This window comes from Dermacentor albipictus, chromosome 1, assembly GCF_038994185.2.
Source record: "Dermacentor albipictus isolate Rhodes 1998 colony chromosome 1, USDA_Dalb.pri_finalv2, whole genome shotgun sequence".
NCBI lineage: Eukaryota > Metazoa > Arthropoda > Arachnida > Ixodida > Ixodidae > Dermacentor > Dermacentor albipictus.
The window spans coordinates 492,147,290-492,170,676 of NC_091821.1; the positions used below are offsets into that span (position 1 = coordinate 492,147,290).

Here is a 23,387-nt window from a genome sequence, read left to right on the forward strand (position 1 = left end):
CTTTTTAAGAGCACAAGTGGCGCCTGGAAGTTGTTTTACACTGCATCAAACACGCCAGCCTAGTATTCAACTCTAAGAAATGTCATTTTGGAGAGCGACAGATGTTGATACTTGGCCACCTTCTGGACAAGGATGCTATCAGGCCTGATCCACACAGGACAACAGATGTTCAAGCGCTCAAACCTTCTGGGTTTGTTAAATTGCTTCGTAGTTTCCTAGGCGTCTGCTCTTCTTTCCGCCGATTTAACCCCCTTTTTCTTATGTCCCCTATCCACTGACTTGTCTTCCGCATAGGGACACTGCTCATGAGTGCATGCTTCTTTTTGTCGACTGATGTTTCTACTGACGACGTGCCCTATCCTTCGGCATTTCGACCCAACCGCACCGGCGGAGGTCCACATCCATGCGAGTGGCGTGGGCCTCGTTCGAGTCCTCGTTCAGCGATGTGAAAGGAATGAGCACATGATTGCTTGTGCGAGTGTCACGTTAACTAAGCCTGAACGCAATAACACCGTTTCGGTGCAACAATACCTAGCGGTCATTTTTGATGTGCAACGTTTCCGCTCGTATGTGTACGGGCGCCCGTTCCCAATCATCACGCATCATCATTCGTTCTGCTGGCTTGTCAACCTTCGTGATCCCTCTCGGTGTCTCACGCGCTGAGCTCTACGTCTTCAGCCGTGAAATTTCACAGTTTTATACCAGTCATCGCCGTCACGACGGTGCAGACTGCTATTCGCGAATGCCGCTCAACACGATACATTGCGACGGGGATAACTTTGACCACCTTATTACTTCTACGGCACCAGAATTTCCTGATAAAGATAATTTTGTAAATGTGCAGCAAGAAGACCACTGCTCATAGCCGTTTTTCAGCGCTGCGCATGACTCCACAACAAACCGAGGTTTTTGTGTTCGTGATGGCTTCTTCTACAAATGAAGTTTCGTAAGCACTGTTGTCCGCTTTCTTATTGTAGTTCTGGAGAAGCTACGCTCAACTTTTCAGTGGGCCACGCACGACGATCCTACCTCCGGACACCTAGGAACATTGTGTAGGTTTCATCTGTGCAATAACGGTTTTGCTGGCCCCGAATGCCTCACTCGAATGAAATGTATGTTACCGATTGCGCTTAGTGTCAAGCCCACAAGCATTTAACCAGCACGCTAGCCGGACTCCTACGGGCACTTAAACTTCCTAGCTCTGCTTTCGTTTAATACGGAATTTATCTCATGGATCCCTTTCCGCGCACAACGCAAGGAAACCGTTGGAGCATCGTAACTGCCGACCATTTGATCTGGTACAGCCAGAATGCTGCTTTACCATCTGCCACCGCTAGCCAAGTTTCGCTTTTTCTGCTGCACTCGATCATTATTTATTTATTTTTTATTTATTTATACAATACTGCAGGCCTCATTGAGGCCCAGGCAGGAGGGGCATACAAAATACAGAATAATTGCATTTGCAAACGTAAGAACAAAAGGACCAAATTAGTGTGCACAATAGCAATGGAGTCCACCAGCTGCGAGAACCAAATGGGTAAAAAGAACACTCGGTCTTGTAACCAAACAATTCCCAAAACAAAAGTGAAGAGTAAATGTACAAATGAACCGTCAGTACAATTTTAAGCAATGAGAAGGAATGTAACACAAAGATCAATTTCAGTTATTACTATGAAATCAGTAGTTCAAACGGTCAATGGAATCAGTACTGTTTAGTAGCGACTGAGGTAAATTATTCCAATCGGTTATAGTGCGTGGGAAAAAAGAATATTTAAAAATGTTAGTTCTGGCATTACAGGGAGTTAGAGAGTCAGCATGACGATGACATGTTCGGCGTGCTGTCATTGGCGTTACATAAGGCTCAGGAGTGAGGGCGAGGAGATTATTTTTAAGAAGAAAAAGAAATTTCAGCCGTTGTATTTTTCTTCGTATTTCCAATGTCTGAATGCCATGTTGTCTCATTATTGCTGTCGGGGAATCAGTCATACGGTATTTCGAAAAAATAAATCTGATTGCTTTACGCTGTACTCTTTCTAGTGCACCAATGTTCGTTTTTGTGTAAGGGTCCCACACTATGCAGGCATACTCCAGTTTTGGCCTTATTATTGATGTGTAGGCTAAAAGTTTAGTTTCAGCGGGAGCTTGTTTTAGTTTATGACGTAGAAGACAGAGTTTACGAAAGGCTGAGTCACATACGTTAGAAATGTGAATGTTCCAGTGCAGGTTATGAGGTATTGTGACGCCAAGATATTTGTATTCCCTAACCTCGGTTAATGGTTCGGATCCGAGAGCGTAAGGAAAAGATAGGCTATTTATTTTTTTAGTTATCTTCATGTAAACTGTTTTGTTAGCATTTACCTCCATGTTCCAACGATTGCACCAAGAAAGAAGGTTTTCAAGATTATTGTTCAGGGTTATCTGATCATCGCAACCGGTTACCTCACTGAACAGAACACAATCGTCAGCAAACAGTTTTATTTGAACTGGTGCTGTGACAACGCTGGCAATGTCATTAATATAAATTAAGAATAATAAAGGCCCTAAAACACCACCCTGAGGGACGCCTGAGGTAACTGGAAGTTCATGGGAATGGTAAGTATCGATACTAAAAAACCGCCGTAATGGCCTACCTCTATTCGTCATCATGGGCGGCAATTTGCTCCAGATGTTGTAGAAGGGCTGCTTCGATTATTCTCTCCCAGCTATCGTCACTCGACCAAGTGTCGCTCGCAGACAAAGGGGCTGCCCGTGTGTACCAACTGCACACTGATGAACATGTTGTCCGGGTACATCGCATCGGAGCATAAAGATTCGGACGACATTTTACTCTTCATTAAATATGGCTTTACCATTGCACAGCACGAAACAGCTGGCTACAGTCAGTCTTTCCTCATGTACGCTTGTCCACCGCGTCACACACTCGACACCATACTTTCTCCACCGTGGAGGACGTCTTCATCGCCGAGACTCGGTGCCTCGCTGAAGAAGCTCGACGCTTGCCGCATGCGTACTCTCGCTTCGCAAGACCAGTCAAATGCACGGTACGACAGGCACCATCGGGATGTCACCTTTTCTCCAGGGGATCTTGTCTTGTTATGGTGTCCGGTGCGCAAACGTGGCCTACGTCAGGAACACACCCGCCGTAGTTGCTCAGTGGCTATGGTGTTAGGCTGCTGAGCACGAGATGGCGGGATCGAATCCCGGCCACGGCGGCTGCCCTTCGATGGGGGGAAATGCGAAAACACCCGTGTACTTAGATTTAGGTGCACGTTAAAGAACCCGAGGTGGTCAAAATTTCCGGGGTCCCCCACTACGGCGTGCCTCATAATCAGAAAGTGGTTTTGGCACGTAAAACCCCACATGTTATTATTATTATTATGTCAGAAACTTCTCGACAAATATACTGGCCCGTACCTTGTTGGCAATTACATGGCAGTAAACTATCGTCTGGCACGCCTTACCGCAACTGGGCAACGCTATGCCAAAACTGAGGTCGCGCACATCGCTCTTCCGAAGCCCTTCACTCCGAGGACTTAACTGACTTTACCGGCAGGCTTCGTCTATGAGGGAGAAATATTGCGGCAAATGTTGCCTCATGATTGGAAGAAGTGTGGGCGGAGGACTCAAAAAAGAGAAGAAGGTCGTTCTGTCCCATCTGAGGCTCTCTTTGAGTCTTTTTGAGTAAATTCTGGGTTTTTTTTTCATGACGTAATAAAGTGAGCGCGACTCTGATAGGAACGTATACGAAAGCGACACCCCGCATCAAAGAACTCAAACCATTCTTTGGCGCCTTGAGTACCCGTTGGATCGGCGGGTGCCGGTTACACCTTGAAGCTCCTGAGGAGTTAAAACGCCCAATCTTGCCTCCCACACAATCGACACTTTTCGGCGTTACTGGATATGAGAGAGCACTGCGGAGTACCACACGGAGGCAAGAACGAGAGAAGAGGATCCGAGTGGCTCGAATCTTGCTAATTATGACCAGATTAAGCGAACTGACAATGAAGCCGAGGGCACGGTGGCGCCGGCGGAATGACGGCCACTAATCCATTTGTTTTCATCGTAAAGCCGTCTCCACCGGCCGTCTCGACCGTCTCCACCGGTCCTTTCGTATCCCTGGATGGCATACGCATGCTACCGGCGGCATCGTCCAGGGAAGCAAGCGACACAAGCTTCGTCACGTTTCACGGGGCGAAGATAACGTGTTCAGCACCTTGGAACCGGTTGCCCCCATCCGTGACTAGGCCCACGTGTGATGAACTACGTCACCAGCAGCCAGCGCCACTTCACAGCGCACTATAAGTAGCCTGCCTCCTCGCATCGCGTCCACTGGGCACGGTGGCACCGGCGAAATGACGGTCACTAATCCGTTTGTTTTCATCGTGCAGGAAAGAAGACAACACGACTACTGTGTCCGTTCTAGTGATCCGTTCTTGCTGTTGCTGCCGTGCCCGCAGCTTTGTTGTATGCTCTTCAACGTAGTGACTTGGTTATAAGAGCTGTCTTTGCTAGCGGGAGACATTGAGACCAATCCAGGCCCTGATCTAGCGCAAATCGTAAAGCAGTCGAAGGAAGTTGCAGCCGATGTCAAAAAAATTAAAGAAGGACGGCTTGCCAGTATAGATAAAAAACTAGATGCTCTGTCATGCCTGGAGTCGACGATAACCTCATGCGTAAGCCAAATACAAGACATTTATGAGAGTGCAAGGAAAATGGAAAAACGAATGGACGACTTGGAAAACCAGAGTAGATGGTCAAACCTAATAGTATACGGCCTGACGGAAACAGAAGGAGAAAACAGTGAAAAGCTAGAAGAAACTGTAAATAAGACCATTATCCAGGACACGCTTAGCTTGCAGCCTATTTCCATAGAGCGCATTCATCGTCTCGGTAAACCAGCGCATAACAAAACAAGACCAGTAATCTTTAGGCTTCTGGATTCTAGACAGAAATCTACAATATTAGGAAAAGGGCGCAAGCTAAAAAACGCAGGTTTCTCTATCGGAGAAGAGTTCTGTAAAAGAAGTCGAGAAATCAGGAAACTGCTGTGGAATAGCGCCAAGGAAAACCGAGAAAACCATGACAGGGTTTCTTTGTCATTAGACAAGCTTTACATTATTGACCAAGTTTTCACTTGGGACTAGGACAAGGGGGAGAGAGTTTTACTTAAAAAAAGCGTAGGAGCAAAGCGTGCAATCACGCGAAGCCGAGCGCAGTCAAAGAACTGACGTTATTGAATGTAAACGCGAGAAGCATCTTAAATAAGAGTGACGCGCTTGAAAATCTACTCTTTGAACATAATCCTGACATAGTAGCGATAACTGAAACGTGGCTTCCCTCGGCTGTCTTAAATCACGAATTTGTGCCTCCCGATTACTCCGCCATTCGAAAAGACCGACAGGCAGACACGTGGTGGTGGCGTGGCACTGCTAATAAAGAAATCCCTCCCCTACGAACCGTTGCCAAATGTGAGGGATGCTGAAGCCGCGTTCTGCAGAATTACCTGCAACAACACTGCCATAATTGTAGGCTGCGTTTACCGAAGTTCCGACTCGGACGAAAGCTTCATAAAGAACATACATGAGTTTCTGCAGTGCCACCCTCACAGCGTAACAATTATCATCATGGGGGACTTTAACCTTCCAGAAATTAACTGGAAGAAAATGCAATACTCATCACGTACTTCAGAAGCGCTAATTGATTTAATGCTCAACTTCAACCTACAGCAAGTAGTTGATCAACCAACACGCTCACATGGTACTGCAAGTAATATACTCGATCTAATACTGCTCTCTGATCACTTCTTTGTAAACAAAATACACACTAGTATTGTTGAAGGTATATCCGACCACGATATAGGTCTTTAGAAAGCACCGTTATCGACTTTGCGAAGTCGGACGACGCCAATGTTTTGACGTACATGGCACATGAATTCACGGATTTTGCGGAAATGGCTTGCAATCCTTCGGCAGACGCAAATTCCCTCTGGATAGGGTTTAAGACAGTAATACATTACTGCACTGAACAATTTATACCGTTAAAAACAAGAAAATCACTCAAATACAACCCATGGGTAACGCGTGAGGTCATTCATGCCAAACGAAAAGTGAAAAGATTACGTCGGTCTTTGAAGAAGACCAAAAATCAATCACTTCAGACATCAGAATTGATTACCGCCAAGGCAGAACTTAAACTCCGACTAAGCCACTCCAGAAAAGAATATTTTAATACTACCCTGCCTAACTTCGTAAAAAGTAATCCACACAGATTTTGGAATCACTTCCGTGCACGCAAAGTAATCGTGCCATAATGACCCCACGATGAAAAAGTTTCTCAAGCTAATGCATACAACAAGTACTTTCAATCGGTATTTACTGCAGATAACAGGTTTGTCCCCCCAATAATTCCTACAGGTTTCACTATCGACTCACCAAACATAACTGACTCGGGTATCTTTAACCTCCTACTCGGATTAGACACGAAAAAATCTAGTGGCCCTGACGACGTCCCGAACGAATTCTTAAAGCAATACGCAGAATGGTGCAGCAGGTATCTTGGCATTATCTATCGCATATCACTTTCAACCGGACGTGTGCCAGATGACTGGAAAAAAGCAAAGATAATACCAATCCATAAATCAGGTGACACAAACTCTCCTTCCAACTACAGACCGATATCACTAACTAGTACATCGTGCAAGATACTAGAGCATATAATTTTAAAACACCTAACAACATATTTTGAAGAGAATGGTATACTATCAGGCAATCAGCATGGATTTCGGCACGGGATGTCAACAGTAACACAATTGACTGAAGGTATACATGGCCTAGCAAAGACTATTGACAACCGCGGTCAAACAAATATAATATTTCTAGATTTTAGCAAAGCATTCGACTGTGTGTGTCACAACAAGCTAATCGCGAAATTGGAGTCAATTATTGGAAATGGAAGCATTACAGCCTGGACTAGGGATTTTTTATCACAACGCTCACGGTTCGTATTCCATGATGAAGCATCATCTGATGCAGTTCCTGTCACATCTGGTGTTCCCCAGGGCTTGGTCTTGGGGCCCTTACTATTTTTAATTTACATCAATGATATCTTCAATAACATAGCATGCAGCATAAACCTTTTTGCAGATGATTGCATTATATACAAAGAAATAAGAAGTTATGAAGCTCACTTTACTTTGAACAAATGCCTTAACGAGATAAATGCCTGGTGTGAACAATGGAAAATGTCATTTAACATCAAGAAATTAGTGACAATGATAGTAACAACAAAGAAGATTAAGTCAGGATTCATCTACCTTCTCAATGGTACACCCCTAACTAATGTTCAGCGACACAAGTATCTAGGACTGACTCTAGTATCTGACTTGAAGTGGAACAAGCACATTGCCAACATCACTTCAGCAGCCACCCGTAAGCTTTTCTTCCTTAAAAGGTCCCTGAATTCTGCTCCCAGTCATATCAAACTGCTTTGCTATAAAACATTTGTGCGGCCAGTACTAGAATACGCCAACACGGTTTGGTTCCTCACACAAGGACAAACATAGCCGAAGTGGAAAAAGTTCAAAGGAAAGCAATACGGTTTATTCACAAGTACAAAACCACTGACTCACCCACAGAACTCCTGGCTTAATCCGAAATGGACACACTGGTAAACAGAGCACAGCAAGCTCGGCTAAAATTGATACACAGCCTGTTGCACAACTGCTTTAACATAAATTCTTCAAAACACATTACTTTCTCTACGTCCCGTATTTCACACCATAAGCATAATAAAATGTTAGTTGAGTACCCTTGTAAAACGGACACATTTAGATACTCTTTTTTCCCTACTGCTGTTAGGTAGTGGAACCACCTCGACTCAGCAATAGCTGATATAGACTCGCCTTCAATTTTTAGTAACATGATAGAAAAGAATAAGGAATAACTGCTAGAAATATTTTAGTCTTATGCAAATTTGCTTTTTTTCATTGTTTAGATCTATCTCTTATGTTATGTTATGTTAGATTGTATTAAGTCATGCACTGTTAGGTTGTAAATGGTCGTGTTGCATTTATATTTCACGAGAATGTATTGAAAGACAATTTATTGTATTTATAACATCTGTTTTATTGTTACAGCTGACTTCACTAATTATATGCATGAAACGATGTCTTTCTTTTTTTTGCATTTTGTATTTTTCCAGACAGTACTGTGTAGCTACATGTAGCGTATCTAGTTTGTTGTACTTTGTACTGACATGTTCTATGAATAATGTTGTATCAACGCCTACATGTAACAATATGCCCACCTGCTATGGTCTCGATAAAGAGACTGGCAGTATTGAAAATAAAAAAATAAAAAGCATCGCTGAAATTAGCTGTGGTTCACATTAGAATGTAGAAAATAATAAAGAAAAGGGAAACGAAAGTGGAGGTATCGATAACTTGTCTTAAAGCACGAGGCTTTATTAGCCACGTGCCTGCTCTGCTAAGGTAGCCTGTGGCGTCACGCCATCGGGCAAAAAAGGATTTACCGCATCCGCCCACCTTTGGTCTCAGTGGCGCTGGCAACCCCTCCTAGGGCTAGACCTACTAAACATACATACCAATTTATTGGACGAATTGATAGCCGTCGCCGTAGCACAATTGGTAGTGCAACGCATCCGTAATGTGAAGGTTGTGCGTTGGGCTCCCAACGGCGGCAAGCTATCTTTTCGTGTACTTTCATTTACCCCATGGCTCTGCTATATCGAGAACGTCAATGTCCTCTTGCCAACGTTCGACACTCACCTTTAGCGTCTAGCAACTATACTTCATATTTTTCCAAATGCGAACCTGCAACTCAACTCCTCAGAATTTCGTGACCAATAAGACAAATATATGTAACGGTAAACTAGACAGACGTGTAATTTGCTTCCTATTGAGCTGTTCATGCACAGTACCTGGTTATTTCTTGGTACGGTGAAAGCATTTATTCAAATATGTTTCTTCCCATACAGCTCATCGATTCATCTTGCCACTGAACTCTCGCTCCGCCGAACCAGGCAGGAGACGTTTGATGACGCTATCAGAAATTTTCCAACGAAAGAATGGATGCATGTCAAAAGGTTTGCAAATACCAGTGCTCCTGAAAAAATCTAGGCCCTCTGGCTGATGGCCTCCGTTCATTGTTACTGTTGCATAATTTTGAAAATATAAGGAAGAAGAAGTAGTTCCAGCTCAACGCAAGCCCGATTGCAACATATAAATACGAATAGAACGCAAAAAAATGCTTGTATGCGACAAAACGCTGGGCAGAATTCAGCAACTCAGCAAGTATAGGAAGCAGAATTCCCATTTAAAATCCGGTACTTGTTAGACATGTTACCAAAATAAGTAATGTATATAAGAAAGCACGAATTCTTAAAATCCGTAACTCTGCAATAAAGGCAGATGTCACGGTTCTATGAAGTGCATATTTGTCAGCGCAGCTACAACGGAATATGTCATCTTTGAGTGAAATAGTTTCAATGCTTACTGGACTTTTGATAAAGCGATACTCACCATTTAGTGACACATTTCCAATAATGCATCACAGAACAATTTTGGCAGCTTCATATATATCAACGTCTGTATTTACAAGTTATGGTGTTGCTACTTACTGATTATTTATTCATGTTGTTGAATCGTTGAACTTCAATTGCCGTTTTAAAATTATGCAGTGTCCATGAACATTTAAAATAACACTGACAAGCTATATGCAGAAATAAATTAAAAATTGGAAGACGCTTAAGCTTCGCCTGCAAGAGTGGAACGCGACAGCGTTCCCGTCGACCCGCCAAGGGGCGTAAGACAATGGGCTACGGCGCAGCGACTGCGCGCCCCGCATCGGACGCGGTGAGCGTCGAGCAACACAGCGTTCGGCGCGACAACGAAATGTGCGCCTGAGCCTTAGAAACAGCTCGTTTCTAAGGCAACACCGCGTTCACTAGAGGCGCTTCTGTACCGCTCGGAAGCATCGAACTCGTGGCTCAGTGGTAACGTCTCCGTCTCACACTCCGGAGACCCTGGTTCGATTCCCACCCAGCCCATCTTGCAAGTTGTTTTTTATTCATGAAGTGCCTGCTGGGATTTATCGCTCACGGCCAACGCCGCCGATGCCAACGACACCGGCTTTTCTGCGACACGAGCTCCTTAACGCTGTCGCGTTAAAATTACGCTACCATCCACAATTACTCGAGAGACGAGCCGCCGCGCGAAAAGCAATGAAGCGTCTGGGCTATTGGAGTCACCGAGTGCCTGCCTGGTAGTCTGGCTCCAGCGTAAGTACGGTGTAAATAGCCTCTGTTTCGTGGACGTTTGCCATTCCATCCTAACCACGGAGCTCCGCAGTGGTTAGCACATCGAGCTTGTCACCATGCCTCCCGTTGAAGAGAGCGTATCAGCAACGGCTCCGGCTCGTCATACGGCTCTAATCATTAGGCTTGTCCACCATCAGAACCCTGGTTTGTAGTCTGGTCTGTAGGAACAGCTGTTGCCCAATGGATGACGTAGAACGCGTCAATACTAACGACATGTGGGTCTCAATGATTACGCTCATCAAAGTAATCTATCTCAGCGGCAACTAACGCATGTGGCTCCAAGTGCGTGAAGACGAGATAACCCACTGAGACATATTCAGAGAAAAGCTACGTGAACTGTTCGGCCACTCCTTTGGGCACTAGGTTGCCGCGACAGAGGTCCGGTCGACTCCTCTTCAGACTGGTACAGAGCCGCATGCTTCATAGATTAAAAAAATGGCTGTGGCTTAGCTAAGGTTAAGCCCAGGATGCGAAGCTTACTAGCCTTTATTTTACCGCGACAGCGTTAAGGAGCTCGTGTCACAGAAAAGCCGGTGTCGTCAGCGTCGGCTCTGGCGTGCGGCGCTTGCTCAGGCGCACATTTCGTGGTAGCGCTGAACGCTGCGTTGCTCGACGCTCACCGCGTCCGATGCGGGCCGCGTAGTCGCTGCGCCGTAGCAAAGCCACCTAGAAACAGTCTCTGTAGCACGCCGCAACCTTCGCTTCTCATTTCAACGAGCAGCTCTGTCTCCAGGAGGCATCTCACCTCGTGAGTGTCTAGCAGAGGCAAGCGCAGGTGCTTATATACCGCCGCGACGCCGCGAGCGACGGCGCGAGTTGGAGCCCCGTTTCTCCTCTGTCGTGACGTCACGGTGTCACGTGGTCAGCCTTGAAGGCGACGCCGCGAGCGACGGCGCGAGTTGGAGCCCCGTTTCTTCTCTGTGGTGACGTCACGGTGTCACGTGGTATAGAAGGCGACACCGCCGCGCCTGAGGAGCTGGGTTGAGCTCTATTAATATGCTTCGCATAAAAGGTCTTGGCTCAATGCCGCAAAGCTGACGACACTACGGCTGAAGCTGATAAAGTGGCTAATATACTAAAAGGAATCGCAGACGACGCTTTCAATTTCCCCGTTTTCATCTACGCCTCAACTATCGGTGTCATCATAAAAGAATGCCGCCACGTTGAACGAGCTAAGAGCCGCCGTATCGCACACGACATCACGCGGCTACCTGATATTGACCGCTGCTACGCCAACATGTGGGGGCCGACCGCGTCAGCCTACCACCTACGATGACGTAACCTGCATTGTTCCGCGCGAGCTCGAGGACGCCGGTTCTCCAACCTTCTCCGCAACACCGCCCGATCCACAAGAGACCACGATTGCGATGATTCAGGTCGTTGTCAGACAGAAATTAGAGAACATGGGTCTCAACTCGGTGTGTTCGCCGACTCAACGCAGCGTTCCTCAGTTCTTCCGCGGACCTCATTGTCTGCGCCAGTCTTTTTCCGCTACATATCGCAAGTCCTTTGAATGGCATACCCCTGATGACGAGCTTATCTGTTTCCACTGCTACCGCATCGACCGGGTTGCTCGTCATTGTCGCAACTGATGGCTACCACCGGCACACACACCGGCGCTTATACCCGCAACTTGAACCTACTTCTCTTTGTGCCACCCGACATGAAACCACTTTCGCTAATTGCCCCAGCTATGATCCTTTGACGCCTCAACGCCATTAGTCGCGTTCACCGTAACCCCGTCGCTTCTCTTCCCCGCCTATCGGCGCCTGCAACCAGCCGGAAAAGTAGGCACTGCAGCTTCTGGACGTGAAGCTGCGTTGTCGGCCCAACATTTAAGTCCTGTGCTCGCGTTACCTATCAAACAAATCCTTCTTGACGTCGACTACTATACTGTCACTGCACTGATTGATACAGGAGTCCATCTTTCTATTATTAGCGCTGCTTTCAACGACGACTCAGTAAGCTCCTTAGCATACTGTCGGCACGGGTTGTTCGCGTTGCGGATTGCAATACTTTTCATATTGTCGGCATGTGCACGGCACGTGTCAGCATTGACGACCGCCACACTCCTGTGCTCTTCACTGCGATTGCCCGTTGCCCCCACGACCTAATTATCGCACTCAATTTCCTCTCCACGCACTCGGCTCTTCCACTACCCTTCGCCTTCAGCTGCTATATCTCGCATGATCTTCTGACGCTCCTCCGTGCCGCTTACACCCCACCCGCTTTAGTCGCCTGCCACCAAAGTCAATATCTTGCATTAAAATGTCGTTTTACCCACCTGTTCGTGATGGCGAGTATCTCGTCACTCTTTTGCCCAATTTACCACTGCAGTATGGCGTCACCGTGCCTCACAATGTTCTTACCAATACTACTATCCTGACTTACAGGCCTATTTTTAACTTTGGATTAGCAAAGAAAATTCTACCGCAAGGTATTTTGCTTTGCCTACGTTGATTTTTGCTTTGCCTACGTTGATTCTCTAAGTGACCATCAAGTAGCAGCTTTATCAACCGATGATTCTTCAGTGCCTAGCAGGCCCGTAACGCCAGCCCCGGCCGCAGATTTCAACATCAAGAAAATCGTTGTGGCGGACCTGTTCTCTGCGCAAGCTGAAGACCTTTGCAATGTTTGATAGTCCTGCAGAGACATTTTTTATTTATTTATTTATTTAAAATACCTTACAGGCCCATTTAAGGGCATTAGGTAAGGGGGGACACAAACTAAGTGTTTCAACAGGAGTAAATAATATAAACATCAATACAGGCTTTCACAAGATAAGTAAAGCAGTACAGGAGTAGAGAATATAAATATCTATACATGCATTCACAAGATAAGTAAAGCGAAGTTCAATAAATGTTTGTCTAGGCTAAGCTTTAGAGAGCGTAAACACAGTAATATACTCATGCTCACGAAAATATAAAAATACAAGTGTGAAAAACAGCGAAGGAAAGCAGGTCAATAACATCCTTATACAAGGTTTCTACAGGAAATTCAGCAATTCTTCACGAAAAGCGTCATGATCTCTTATGCTCGCAATGTTATCAGGAAGGCTGTTCCATAGGGTTATGACACGTGGCACTGCTGATGCGTTAAATGACAGTGTATTACCGAATATGCGCATGAAACTATGTCTATTGTTAAGGCGACGTGACGTGCGCGCTGGTACTTCAAGCGGCAACACATGAGCTCGATTACCATGGACGTATCTATGGAAAAGGCAAAGAAGACTTATCGTGCGACGAGTTTCAAGTGGCTGGAGCGAAATATCTGCTTTGATCTTGGTCACGCTGCAAGTTCTGTCGTAGTTACTTGTGATGAAGCGCGATGCCCTGTTCTGAATTTTTTCTAGCATATCAACTAAATAATTTTGATGTGGTGACCATACTGATGACGCAAATTCTAACTGTGGGCGAACATCATCGGTTGCCGTTACGGTCTGACGCTCACGGTCAAGCATCGCATTCATTGTGGTGCTTATTCAACGATGACGATGATATCGAGCTTCTGCGTCGGAAAGCCGAGTAATTAGAGGTTAAGTCCACAATATGCTCAATGAAAACACCATTGAGCCGCCTTCGTGTAGCTGGGTGTTACCCGTGGTGTTCGGTAAGAAGAACGCCACGTGACTGTTCTGTGTAGACTATGATCATCTGAACAAACCTGCTAAGAAAGACCAGCTGCCACATATACACGGCACCCTTGACTGCCTCCATGGTTCCAGCTATTTCTCTTCTACTGATCTTCGTTCTAGATATTGGCAAATTGCTGGTGGCTATGTGGACAGAGAAAAGACCATTTTCTGAACACCCGATGACATATACCAATTTAAAGGGATTGCCTTTGTATTATGCAACGATGCGGCTACATTTAATCGCATGATAGACTCCTTGCTTCAAGGTTTTAAATAGTCCACATGGCTCTGCTACCTCGACAACGTCATCATCTTCTCACCAACGTTTGACACTCACCTTACACGGTTGTGAAGCCCCCTGCCTTCCTCTGTGGTCATCCTTTCTCTGTAGTCACTGAACAGCATGCTCTCTGCTGGCTCTCATGCCTTAAGGATTTTACAGGGCGGTAAAGTAGATGAGCTTTGAGGCTCCGATAGTTTGAGGCTCCATGGTTGACAAGTCTGGCCGTCTGCAGCAAGATGGAGACACCTTGTCGCGTTACTTGATGTTTCTCCAAAGGCGAAACTGCAACTGAACTTGTTACAATGTCGTTTTAGCCGCTGCCAAAAAACTGTTTCGGGCCATCTCGTCGACGCTACCGGAGTACAGCCTGATCCCGCCAAACCTAGAACTGCGCGAAATGTTCCGATTCTGAAGACATTCGCAGATGTTCGAAGTTTTGTACATATGTGCTCATACTTGGGTATTATTCAGTATTTTGCTGCAGTTGCTAGACCCCTCACTAATACCTTGAAGAAAGACATACATTTCTAAAGTGGCACTTCAGAAGCCACCGCCTTCTCTCGTCTCGTCACCCTTGGCACTTCACCAACCATCCTCGCCCACATCGACTCGGATGACCTTAACGATTTGCGTATAGATGCCAGCGGTCGTGCCGTAGGTGCTGTCCCAGCCCAGCTTCGGCGTGTCCAGAATCGTATTATTGCTTATGCAACCCGGTTCCTATCCCTGTATGAGCGCAGCTAATGAAATGCCTTGCTGCGGTCTAGGCGGTTGCGAATTTCCTGCCTACCTCTAAGGTCGTCCTTTCTCCGTAGTCACCGACCATCATGCTCTCTACTGACTCTCATACCTAAGGTATTTCTGTGGCCAGCTTGGTAGATGGGTATTGAGGCTCCAATTGTTTGAGGCTCCATGGTTGACAAGCCTAGCCGTCTGCAGCAAGACGCTGACACCTTCTCACGTTACCCTGTTGAATCTGACTACTCAAGTACTGACACTGCTGCTTGCATTTTCTCAGTATCACAGCTCCTTTATATCGCCGACGAGCAACCTCGTGACGCCTACATGAAAGCACTCATCGAGCGTTTTGAACATTCTCCAACCGATGCTACTGTACGCCTCTTCGCCCTCTGCGATGGTTCCTTCTGCCGTCGTGATCTTCATATGGATGGAATTCCTACTTGTAATGCCTTAACAGCTCCACTCAACCATCCTAGAACAGCTACACGACGCACCAGCATCAGGACACCTCGGTGTGTATAGAACCCACGACTAAGTATGCGGCCGGTTTTGCTAGCCTGGCCTGGCTCGTTCCGTACGACGTTACGTCGCCGCTTGCGACGTATGCCAAGGACGCAAGAAGCCGTTCCATGTCGCCGCTGGTTACCTGCAGCCACTCGACATCCCGGCCGAGCCCTTGCGTTCAGTCTATTTAGACCTTCCCGGCGCCTTTCCGCAATTTACATAAGGCAAGAAGTCGGTTGCCGTCCTTGCGGACTACGCTACCCGCTATGCCATAACACGTGCTCTTCTTACCAGTTGCGCAACTGATGTTGCAGACTTCCTCCTAGACAATATAATTTTGATGCATGGTGCTAGCGTCAAATACTCACGAAACGTGCCCGTATGTCTCCATCCAAAGTCAATGACGACATCTTGCGTGTCTGCTCTACTATTACCACCTCTTACTACTCACAAATGAACGGCCTCACTGAGCGTTCGAAAGAGGTTTTTCTATTAATAATAGACAAGATACAGCACAAGCAAATATTACACAGGAGGAGGTCCTGAGGTCAAAGGCCGTAATGGGGCCTCCTGTACAGCGTATAAGTAAAAATATAAAGAGCTGCAGCAAATATAGTAAAATATCTAAAAAAATAGCAAAAGTAGTATTGGTTTAGGTTTGGCAGTACTAACACAAATCCGCTGCACACATGCTAGCAAAAAATAATAATTATTATTACATTCGACTAATTATAAAACTACAACGCTATTATGAAAGGAAATGGATAATGAGATGACCAAATGAACTTTTGTGTAGCGTGACCAAATGTACATTTGGAAGAGAGAAAAGGAAAAAGAAAGACTTAACTAAGTGGTTGCAGATGATAAAATGTGGTCTTTTAGTTCTCATTCAAATTGAAATGAACCATCCACTGAACCTTTACATGTGTGCTGTATATTTGTGTATAGGTATATACCACACTTGAGATCACTACTGCAAAAAAGAGAGCTAACTATTACAGACCATGATAAGTTTTAAATGGAAAATCACTAATAGCCTTTCCACAACTTTGAGCCTTGCTGCAAGCAAGTTTTCAAAAAAGAATGACTGCTGCATGTCTTGCTTTCCAAAATATTAAATCTCGCCAAAGAAACATCAAAGTTGTAAAAAGAAAAGCTGCTGAAGGACCCACGTGTCGTAGACTCATTTAAGGGGACTCGTTGCGAGGAAAATAACCCAGCTTGTAGTGCAAAAGATAAATCTACTTAAGGACTAGACCGCGACAAACGTTACATGACAGACTACAAGTAGAAGTCATAGGTTGTCAGGTAGGCTTCTACCGCGATTCCTAAAGGAAGCCTCGGATTACTCATTTTGTTTTTGCCTTACCTTGAAAACTTTTGCTATTCATCACTAGTGATAACTTTTGATACTTTGTTTAGCACACGCAGAACACTCAGCAGATATTATCAATCGGTTGTTCTCAAAGTTTGCTTAGTATTGAGTATTAAATAATACCGTATACTTAATTTTCCAGTGCCTATAACGAATGCCTATAGTATCTGAAACTTTTAATATTCAGCCTTGCCTAATAAAAAGGCTTTTCTCCTGACTTCTGTAATGACACAATTAAGTTGTGATTCACGTATATGCTTATACTCACGCCAAGTAAGTAATCTTCTGCTTAGTGTTTAAGTAATAAGAAAACGTAAAAGCGCGCGAACCACTTTCCCTACGAAGAAGAATGTTACGATGTTCTAGAATTCAGATTGAGACTCTACATTCTGTAAATTGCAGTAACGTATGACTACGTCCTTGATCAATGATGTTGACTGCATTTTAAATCTACGAATCTCTCAACTGGCCAGAATAGAGCTGTCAGATGGGATGGAACATAATCTATTTACGTGTTCCCGTGCGTCACATAAACAGCACAACTTGTGCAATTAGGACACAAATATCCCGTTGTCCACAATACAAATCTATTAGGGCGGGCAACTTGATTTCCCTTCTCTTACACAAACGAAGTTAGACAAGCGGAGTTTATGTAATCTTGTTCAGCTTAACGGAACAAATCAGCTTACATTTTCAGAACATGAAAAAAGAAGAGCCCTGCTTATGACTTTAAAATTTATGGCACGATAATACTTTGTCCGGTTGTGTAGTTAATTCATGTCAAAATTGAGAGTATGACCCTGTCCTTAACAATATGGTTAATATATAGGATATTCTTTAGATGCAGCAATTTTTTTTTATTGCCTATCGTAGCAAAGCTGAATTTCCCGATGAGGCAGTCATGACTTCTAGGATGAAATTAATATGCTACAAGGAATAATTACCTTAACTGCACTTAATAAGTTTTAATGCTTTACGTTACAGCGTATATCTCAATAAACGAATATTAGCATGTGAGTTCGCAAGGCATATTCACTTGGAACGAATTCATCACAGGTGCCGATATACGCTGCGTAGACATTGAGGTAAAAATGGACTGTTGTTCCACTTACTTTTGAAAGAAGACGCTATTTGTTGCGTTTAAGCAAAAAGTGATTTGAACAACAAAGCATTTTTTTAGCCACTGAAAATCACCACTTATTATTAGGCACGTGGATATTAGCCACGTGCCTGCTCTTTTGAGTTCACATGTTACGTGACGTCACCGGCCAAAAAAACGCTCTTCTAAATCCGCCCACCAGGGGTATGAATGGCGCTGGCTCACACTGCAGGGCCAGATCAAGAGTAAACATGAATACCCAGGTTAGCGGGTGAACTGATGGCCATCGCCGTAGAACAATGCGTGGACCTACGCACGAGTAATGCCGAGGTTGTGGGTTCGTCCCCCAGCGGCGAGAAGTTGTTTTCGTGCACTTTCATTTCCCTTTTCTTAATAACTTTATATATTTCTATTTCAACCACAGCTAATTTCCCCGATGCTTTCTTTGGATTCATTGTTGTTGACTACATATGATCGTGAGGTGTCCTCTTGTTTCGGCTGAATCTTGAAAATTATATAATTATCACTCATAAGTGAAATTAAAGTTTTAAAAAGCATAATCTGGCGTTAAACAGCATGTTTAAGTGCCTGTAAAGATATTGAACTAACTATTTACAAGAAAAGATGTTCTTATAGACTCGACACCAAAACAAATTTCGTGATAGCTCAATTGCAAAAATAGATTCGTCAAAAATCGTGAAAATGAAGAACAGTTCGTTAATATTAAGACAAAAAAAGGTTCATTGAATTTTAGGAAAATAAAAACCGAATCGCTGACACCAAACATGCTCACCAATTGTGCGTTCGCACCTCAAAGTTGCAATGCTTGCGACTGACGCTTTGCAGTTATTGAAATATTGAAAAAACACGCTTTTAAAGCGGAAGGTTTTTAATCGACGCGATCCTTTTATTGGTCATGTTTCCGACACGGCATTTATAGTAACGCAAGGCAAAGCAACGCAAAAATTTGCAAACTGATCCAATCTCTTTTTGATACTTGTAACAAGATCCAATGAGAATATTCGCTGAGCACTTGCCCTCTTGGTCTTAAAGTATATTTACACTGGAATCGGGCGAAGTAATAGAGAAAAAATATTTTATAGCAGTAAAAAATGCTCGTTTCGCCTCCCTACCCTTGGAAAAGTGGGAAAGGTCTAGAAGAATAGGGAGACAATGCGAAAAATAACGTAAGTTATTACTTGCAAACAAAGCACCTAAAGTTCGCCCCCAAGAGCCACAAAATAGCCTTCATGGTAGCAACACGGCCAATGAAGGCGCACAGACTACGGTGCTCCGTTGCGACACACATTTTTCCAATACTAACGCTGCCAGTTCCTTTTGGTGTGAGGCATATGTTACAAGCAGAACTCTTTTTCTTCATCTGGTTTACTAGTAAACAAACACTATGAATATTGTCGCATTTGCTTCATATCGCCGTCTTTTACAATTTCTACATTTTGTGTAAGAGAGCGAGACATGAGGGAGCATTTGGCCTGGCAAGTAGATGAGGAGAGGCTGGGCACAGCTCTGCATTCTCTCATTAAAATGTTTTTTTATGGCCATAGGAGAAATGTTATGGAACGTCTTGCCATTTTAAGTACGCCTTCCTTTGTTCCGAGGTCTTCGAAAAAGCTTCTGCAGAATTGTTTTTCGGCACACCAAAAAGCCTCTGGTGCGATTCCATTTAATTCGATCCCCTGGTAGAAGTGACGTCTTTGGTATATTTTTGCATCTAATTTTCTGCGAAGGAAGAACTGAATGCCTCTCTCAAGAACGTGCGGCACATCTCATACAAACGTACAGAAATTGGAAAGAGTGATAACGAAGAATCGGTTGAATAATAATTATTTGGAGACAGCTTGGTGTGCTTTGCCACTGCCTTGTATATTAGACAGACTTCATGAGAGTGAATATTCGGAAGTATGGAGCTGAAATTTCATATCGGTGTACTAGTGAACGGGAAAAATAAAATAAAAATTTTCGTTTGTAGAGAACCATAACAGGTGTAGGTATAGGTCAAGTAGGGCACAATGAGGTGCCGCTATTCAAATCTATTTGTATTTAATTTCTGCCACTAACGCTCTAACATTTTCCAAACTTTCTTTCGAGCCTCCGCGAAATTGCACGTATGAAATGGGACGTAACGGCCACCGAGGAAACTCCCCATGTGATATGATGAGGCCCACACAGCGATTATAAGCATGAATATGCGTGATTAAGCCGAACATAAGAAAAAAAGTAAGTTTTGCACAAAAGGCAAAGTATCTGCTCTGATTACAACTTCCTAGACAGCTATGCGACGTAAGTATAGAAATTTTTTTCGGCCGCGTATATTTGTAAAGGTGAACTTACTAAATAAATTACAAAACGTGGTGTCACGCGCACAGGCAAACAGGAACACATTTTACTCGATGACCACGGGCACTCGCTGTCAAAGCGCTGGCGAGATAAAGCACAGGAGCAGCAGCCAGTTAAATGACCTTCGGGCTGTATCTCGCTTTATCGCGAACTAAGTGGTTAGAACATAGCGCACACGAAACTAACAGCCCAAGGCGCCTCAATACTCTGTTCCCATCGCAGATAGCTTAGAACTTAGGGCTTGCGTAGCTTCGGTAGGCTGCGCCATGCACAGCCACCGCCGGAATAGAACGTCCCCTCCCTCCCCCCCTCCCCCGGTGCCTCGCTTGCGACGGAAGACAGCGCGCTTCCTCCCTTCCCTCCGCCCCGCCGCCGTGTGCTTCCCTTGGGCATGCGATTTCGTACCACCATGCTCGACTCACCTTTCCACGATTTCACTCGCACAAACTTGGGCTCAATGGGAACATCACGGCAACGACGACGGCGGAATTGCACTAAGAGAGTCCCATAATTGGTATTGTAATAAATTTACGATTTTGCACCTTTTTCGCCAAGAGCACTACATTAGTGGTCAAATATTTTGCCTGCGCCCACGTCATCTGTGTGACCCGCCACACCACAAATCAGTGAAAACTTACCCCCTCAAAGTGAAGTGTAAATAGTAAAGATTCATTATTATGCCGAAAAAAGCAGATTTTTTTTTTCAGTTGGATACTGCCACGTTACAAAAGGCATAAACGTTGGCTACCAACCTATCGCTGTGGTTGTGGCTACTCCGAGCGGTTGGGAGAAATGGATCTCTCACTGTACAGTAAACATGTTTGGGTGGCATAATAACGTTGCCGAGCGTATGCGACATCGCTCTGCCAAGTCCCTATCACTCAGTATCCTTTTTAGACGGTATTGTTATGCTACCGTTGCACACCGCCGCAATTTGGAACCAACTAGCGCAAGCGATGCTAGGTGATGCCAACCGATTTCTCACGCCGACACGGCCCTTCACATTCGATTCGAGAGAGAGAGAGAGAGTAAACTTTTGTTGACCCCTTAACAAATGTTGGTGCGCGCTGGCCACAGATGGCGTTGAACCTTCTTCTCAGGTGCCATATGCGCCCAGCAGTTCCGGGCCCCTAGCCACCAGCGCGAGCTCGTGCGGTAGGTCGGGGCTGTACAACACGGTCTCCCATCGCTCGGGGGGGGGGGGGGCTGTGGAGGGGGGGCTAGGGATGGTGGAGGGTTCTTGAGCTTAGTGCACTATGCAAGGATGTGTGCTGGAGTGCCTTCTGATCGTCTGCAAAACGGCCATGAAGTGTCAGGCTCGGTTGGGAACATCTTGTGCAAGAACACGGGATGCGCTAGCGACCATGCTTGCGTGCGTCAAACGATCGTTTGCTGCCTTCGGCTGAGTTGCGGATGCGGACGGCGATGCCTACATCTGTCCCCTCTGTACATTTCGGTGATGTCTTTGTAATTTGTCACTGGGTGCGGTAGCTCTGGCTCGTCCTCGGCCCGGATCGACAGTTCTCGGACATAGTGGTCGGCGAGTGCATTGCCTTCCACACGAGCTCAACGGCCCGTCCCGGTAATTAGCGTTTGGTGAGGATCGCTAGTGCCGCGGGAGAGATGTTCCCCTTGCGGAAGCTTGCGTATGCGGTCTTGGAGCCTGCGACCATGGTCCTCACTCCCGGTTGTGCGAGTGCGAAGGCCATGGCGACTTCTTCTGCTTCGGCGTATTAAGATCAAGCCACTCCCCCGGAACATGCAGCCGGGGAGGAATGACGAAAGACGCTCTGCGCTCGCCGAGGCAGTGGCTGGACAGCTGGAAGAGAACCCCGAGGTTCTCTACACGGACGCCTCGCTTCCCAAGCACGGCACCAGAGCAACAGTGGTCGTCACCACCATAAATAAACTGGTCACATCCGGTTATCTACTTTTCCTGCGCTAGACTGCACATACCAATACCCTCCACACTGCTGTTCGCTCTTCGCCTCTTGTAAGCCAATTAGATCCGAAAAACCTATCGAGGTAGCGAATGCTATTTGCCTTCAAAGCGAACAAATGTAACCACGGATAGACGAGGAGGGCGTTTGATTGTGCCGTTTAAACAAGGCTGCCAGTCACGGCCTGATGCTTGTGTCAGCGGCTTTGTAAATATGAAGTCAGAAGACTACGATAAAGTGAGAATGGAATAGTTTTAAGTCATACAGCCTATGATTTCTTCCTGTTCTTGTCGGCTCACCAACTGACAAACACTAAGTCCACAGTTTTCCCCTCAGTGCACAAAGCTCTCTAAGGTAACTTTTATAGCCTAACAAAGTGGTTGAACAGTGTCACCTGTCATTAATCTATTACGGCACTAAAAAGTGTGCAATTTGGGGATACGAAAGCTTAACCTGAAAATGGCGTGTTTCGCCCCGCGCCTCGTTCTGCCGCGCGTTACCCTAATATAATGTTATAATTAGAAACTCAATATGTTTTTACCACTGTTCTGTTTAAATAATTCAGTGTTTCTTTCCTGCCTTCTTTTTCCCATCTGGGTTACATTGTCATTTTCACTGATAAGAGACTAGCAAGCTGTAATTACAGCGCATGCAAAAATTTTAACTGCTATACTTAGAAGCATTCTATTAATATGGAAGGCCATGTCATGCCGCAAACGTTTAGGGCCTCAGTGGTTTAACGCTAGCGGTTCGAAAGGGCATGTTAGAATTCCACTCCATCAAGCTCTACGATTTATTCTTTTTGACAGATAAGTGGGAATTTGCTCTTTGGGACCGCCTCGATTTGAAAGGAGAGAAGCAAGACTATCTCTACCTGGTTGACCTCCACGCCTTGGATGTCATTTGTTATCTCCAAAGTGATACCTCGAACCCAGGAAGAGCGATGAAACTATTCGCCTGGTTTGCCCTCTTATATCTGGTCTTCCCGTCTCGCTATGCCGATATATGGCGAATAGGGAAATTCACACCAATATCCACGGTAAGAAAGCTGCAGCGCCTGTTCTAACGATAATTTTCAGAAAGGCGACTGAATTATGCGTGTTTTAAAGTGCTCA

General features: G+C 45.2%; 1 protein-coding gene across 1 annotated transcript in view; it reads left to right on the forward strand.

Annotated features, from left to right (window-relative positions):
* Positions 1-23,387, forward strand: part of LOC135911962 (membrane metallo-endopeptidase-like 1) — a 153,476-nt gene that overhangs the window by 58,672 nt on the left and 71,417 nt on the right. Inside the window, exons 8-9 of the mRNA XM_065444334.1 lie at positions 8,995-9,102; positions 23,082-23,311. Coding sequence (XP_065300406.1) covers positions 8,995-9,102; positions 23,082-23,311 — 338 coding nt within the window. The remainder of the gene's footprint in view (positions 1-8,994; positions 9,103-23,081; positions 23,312-23,387) is intronic.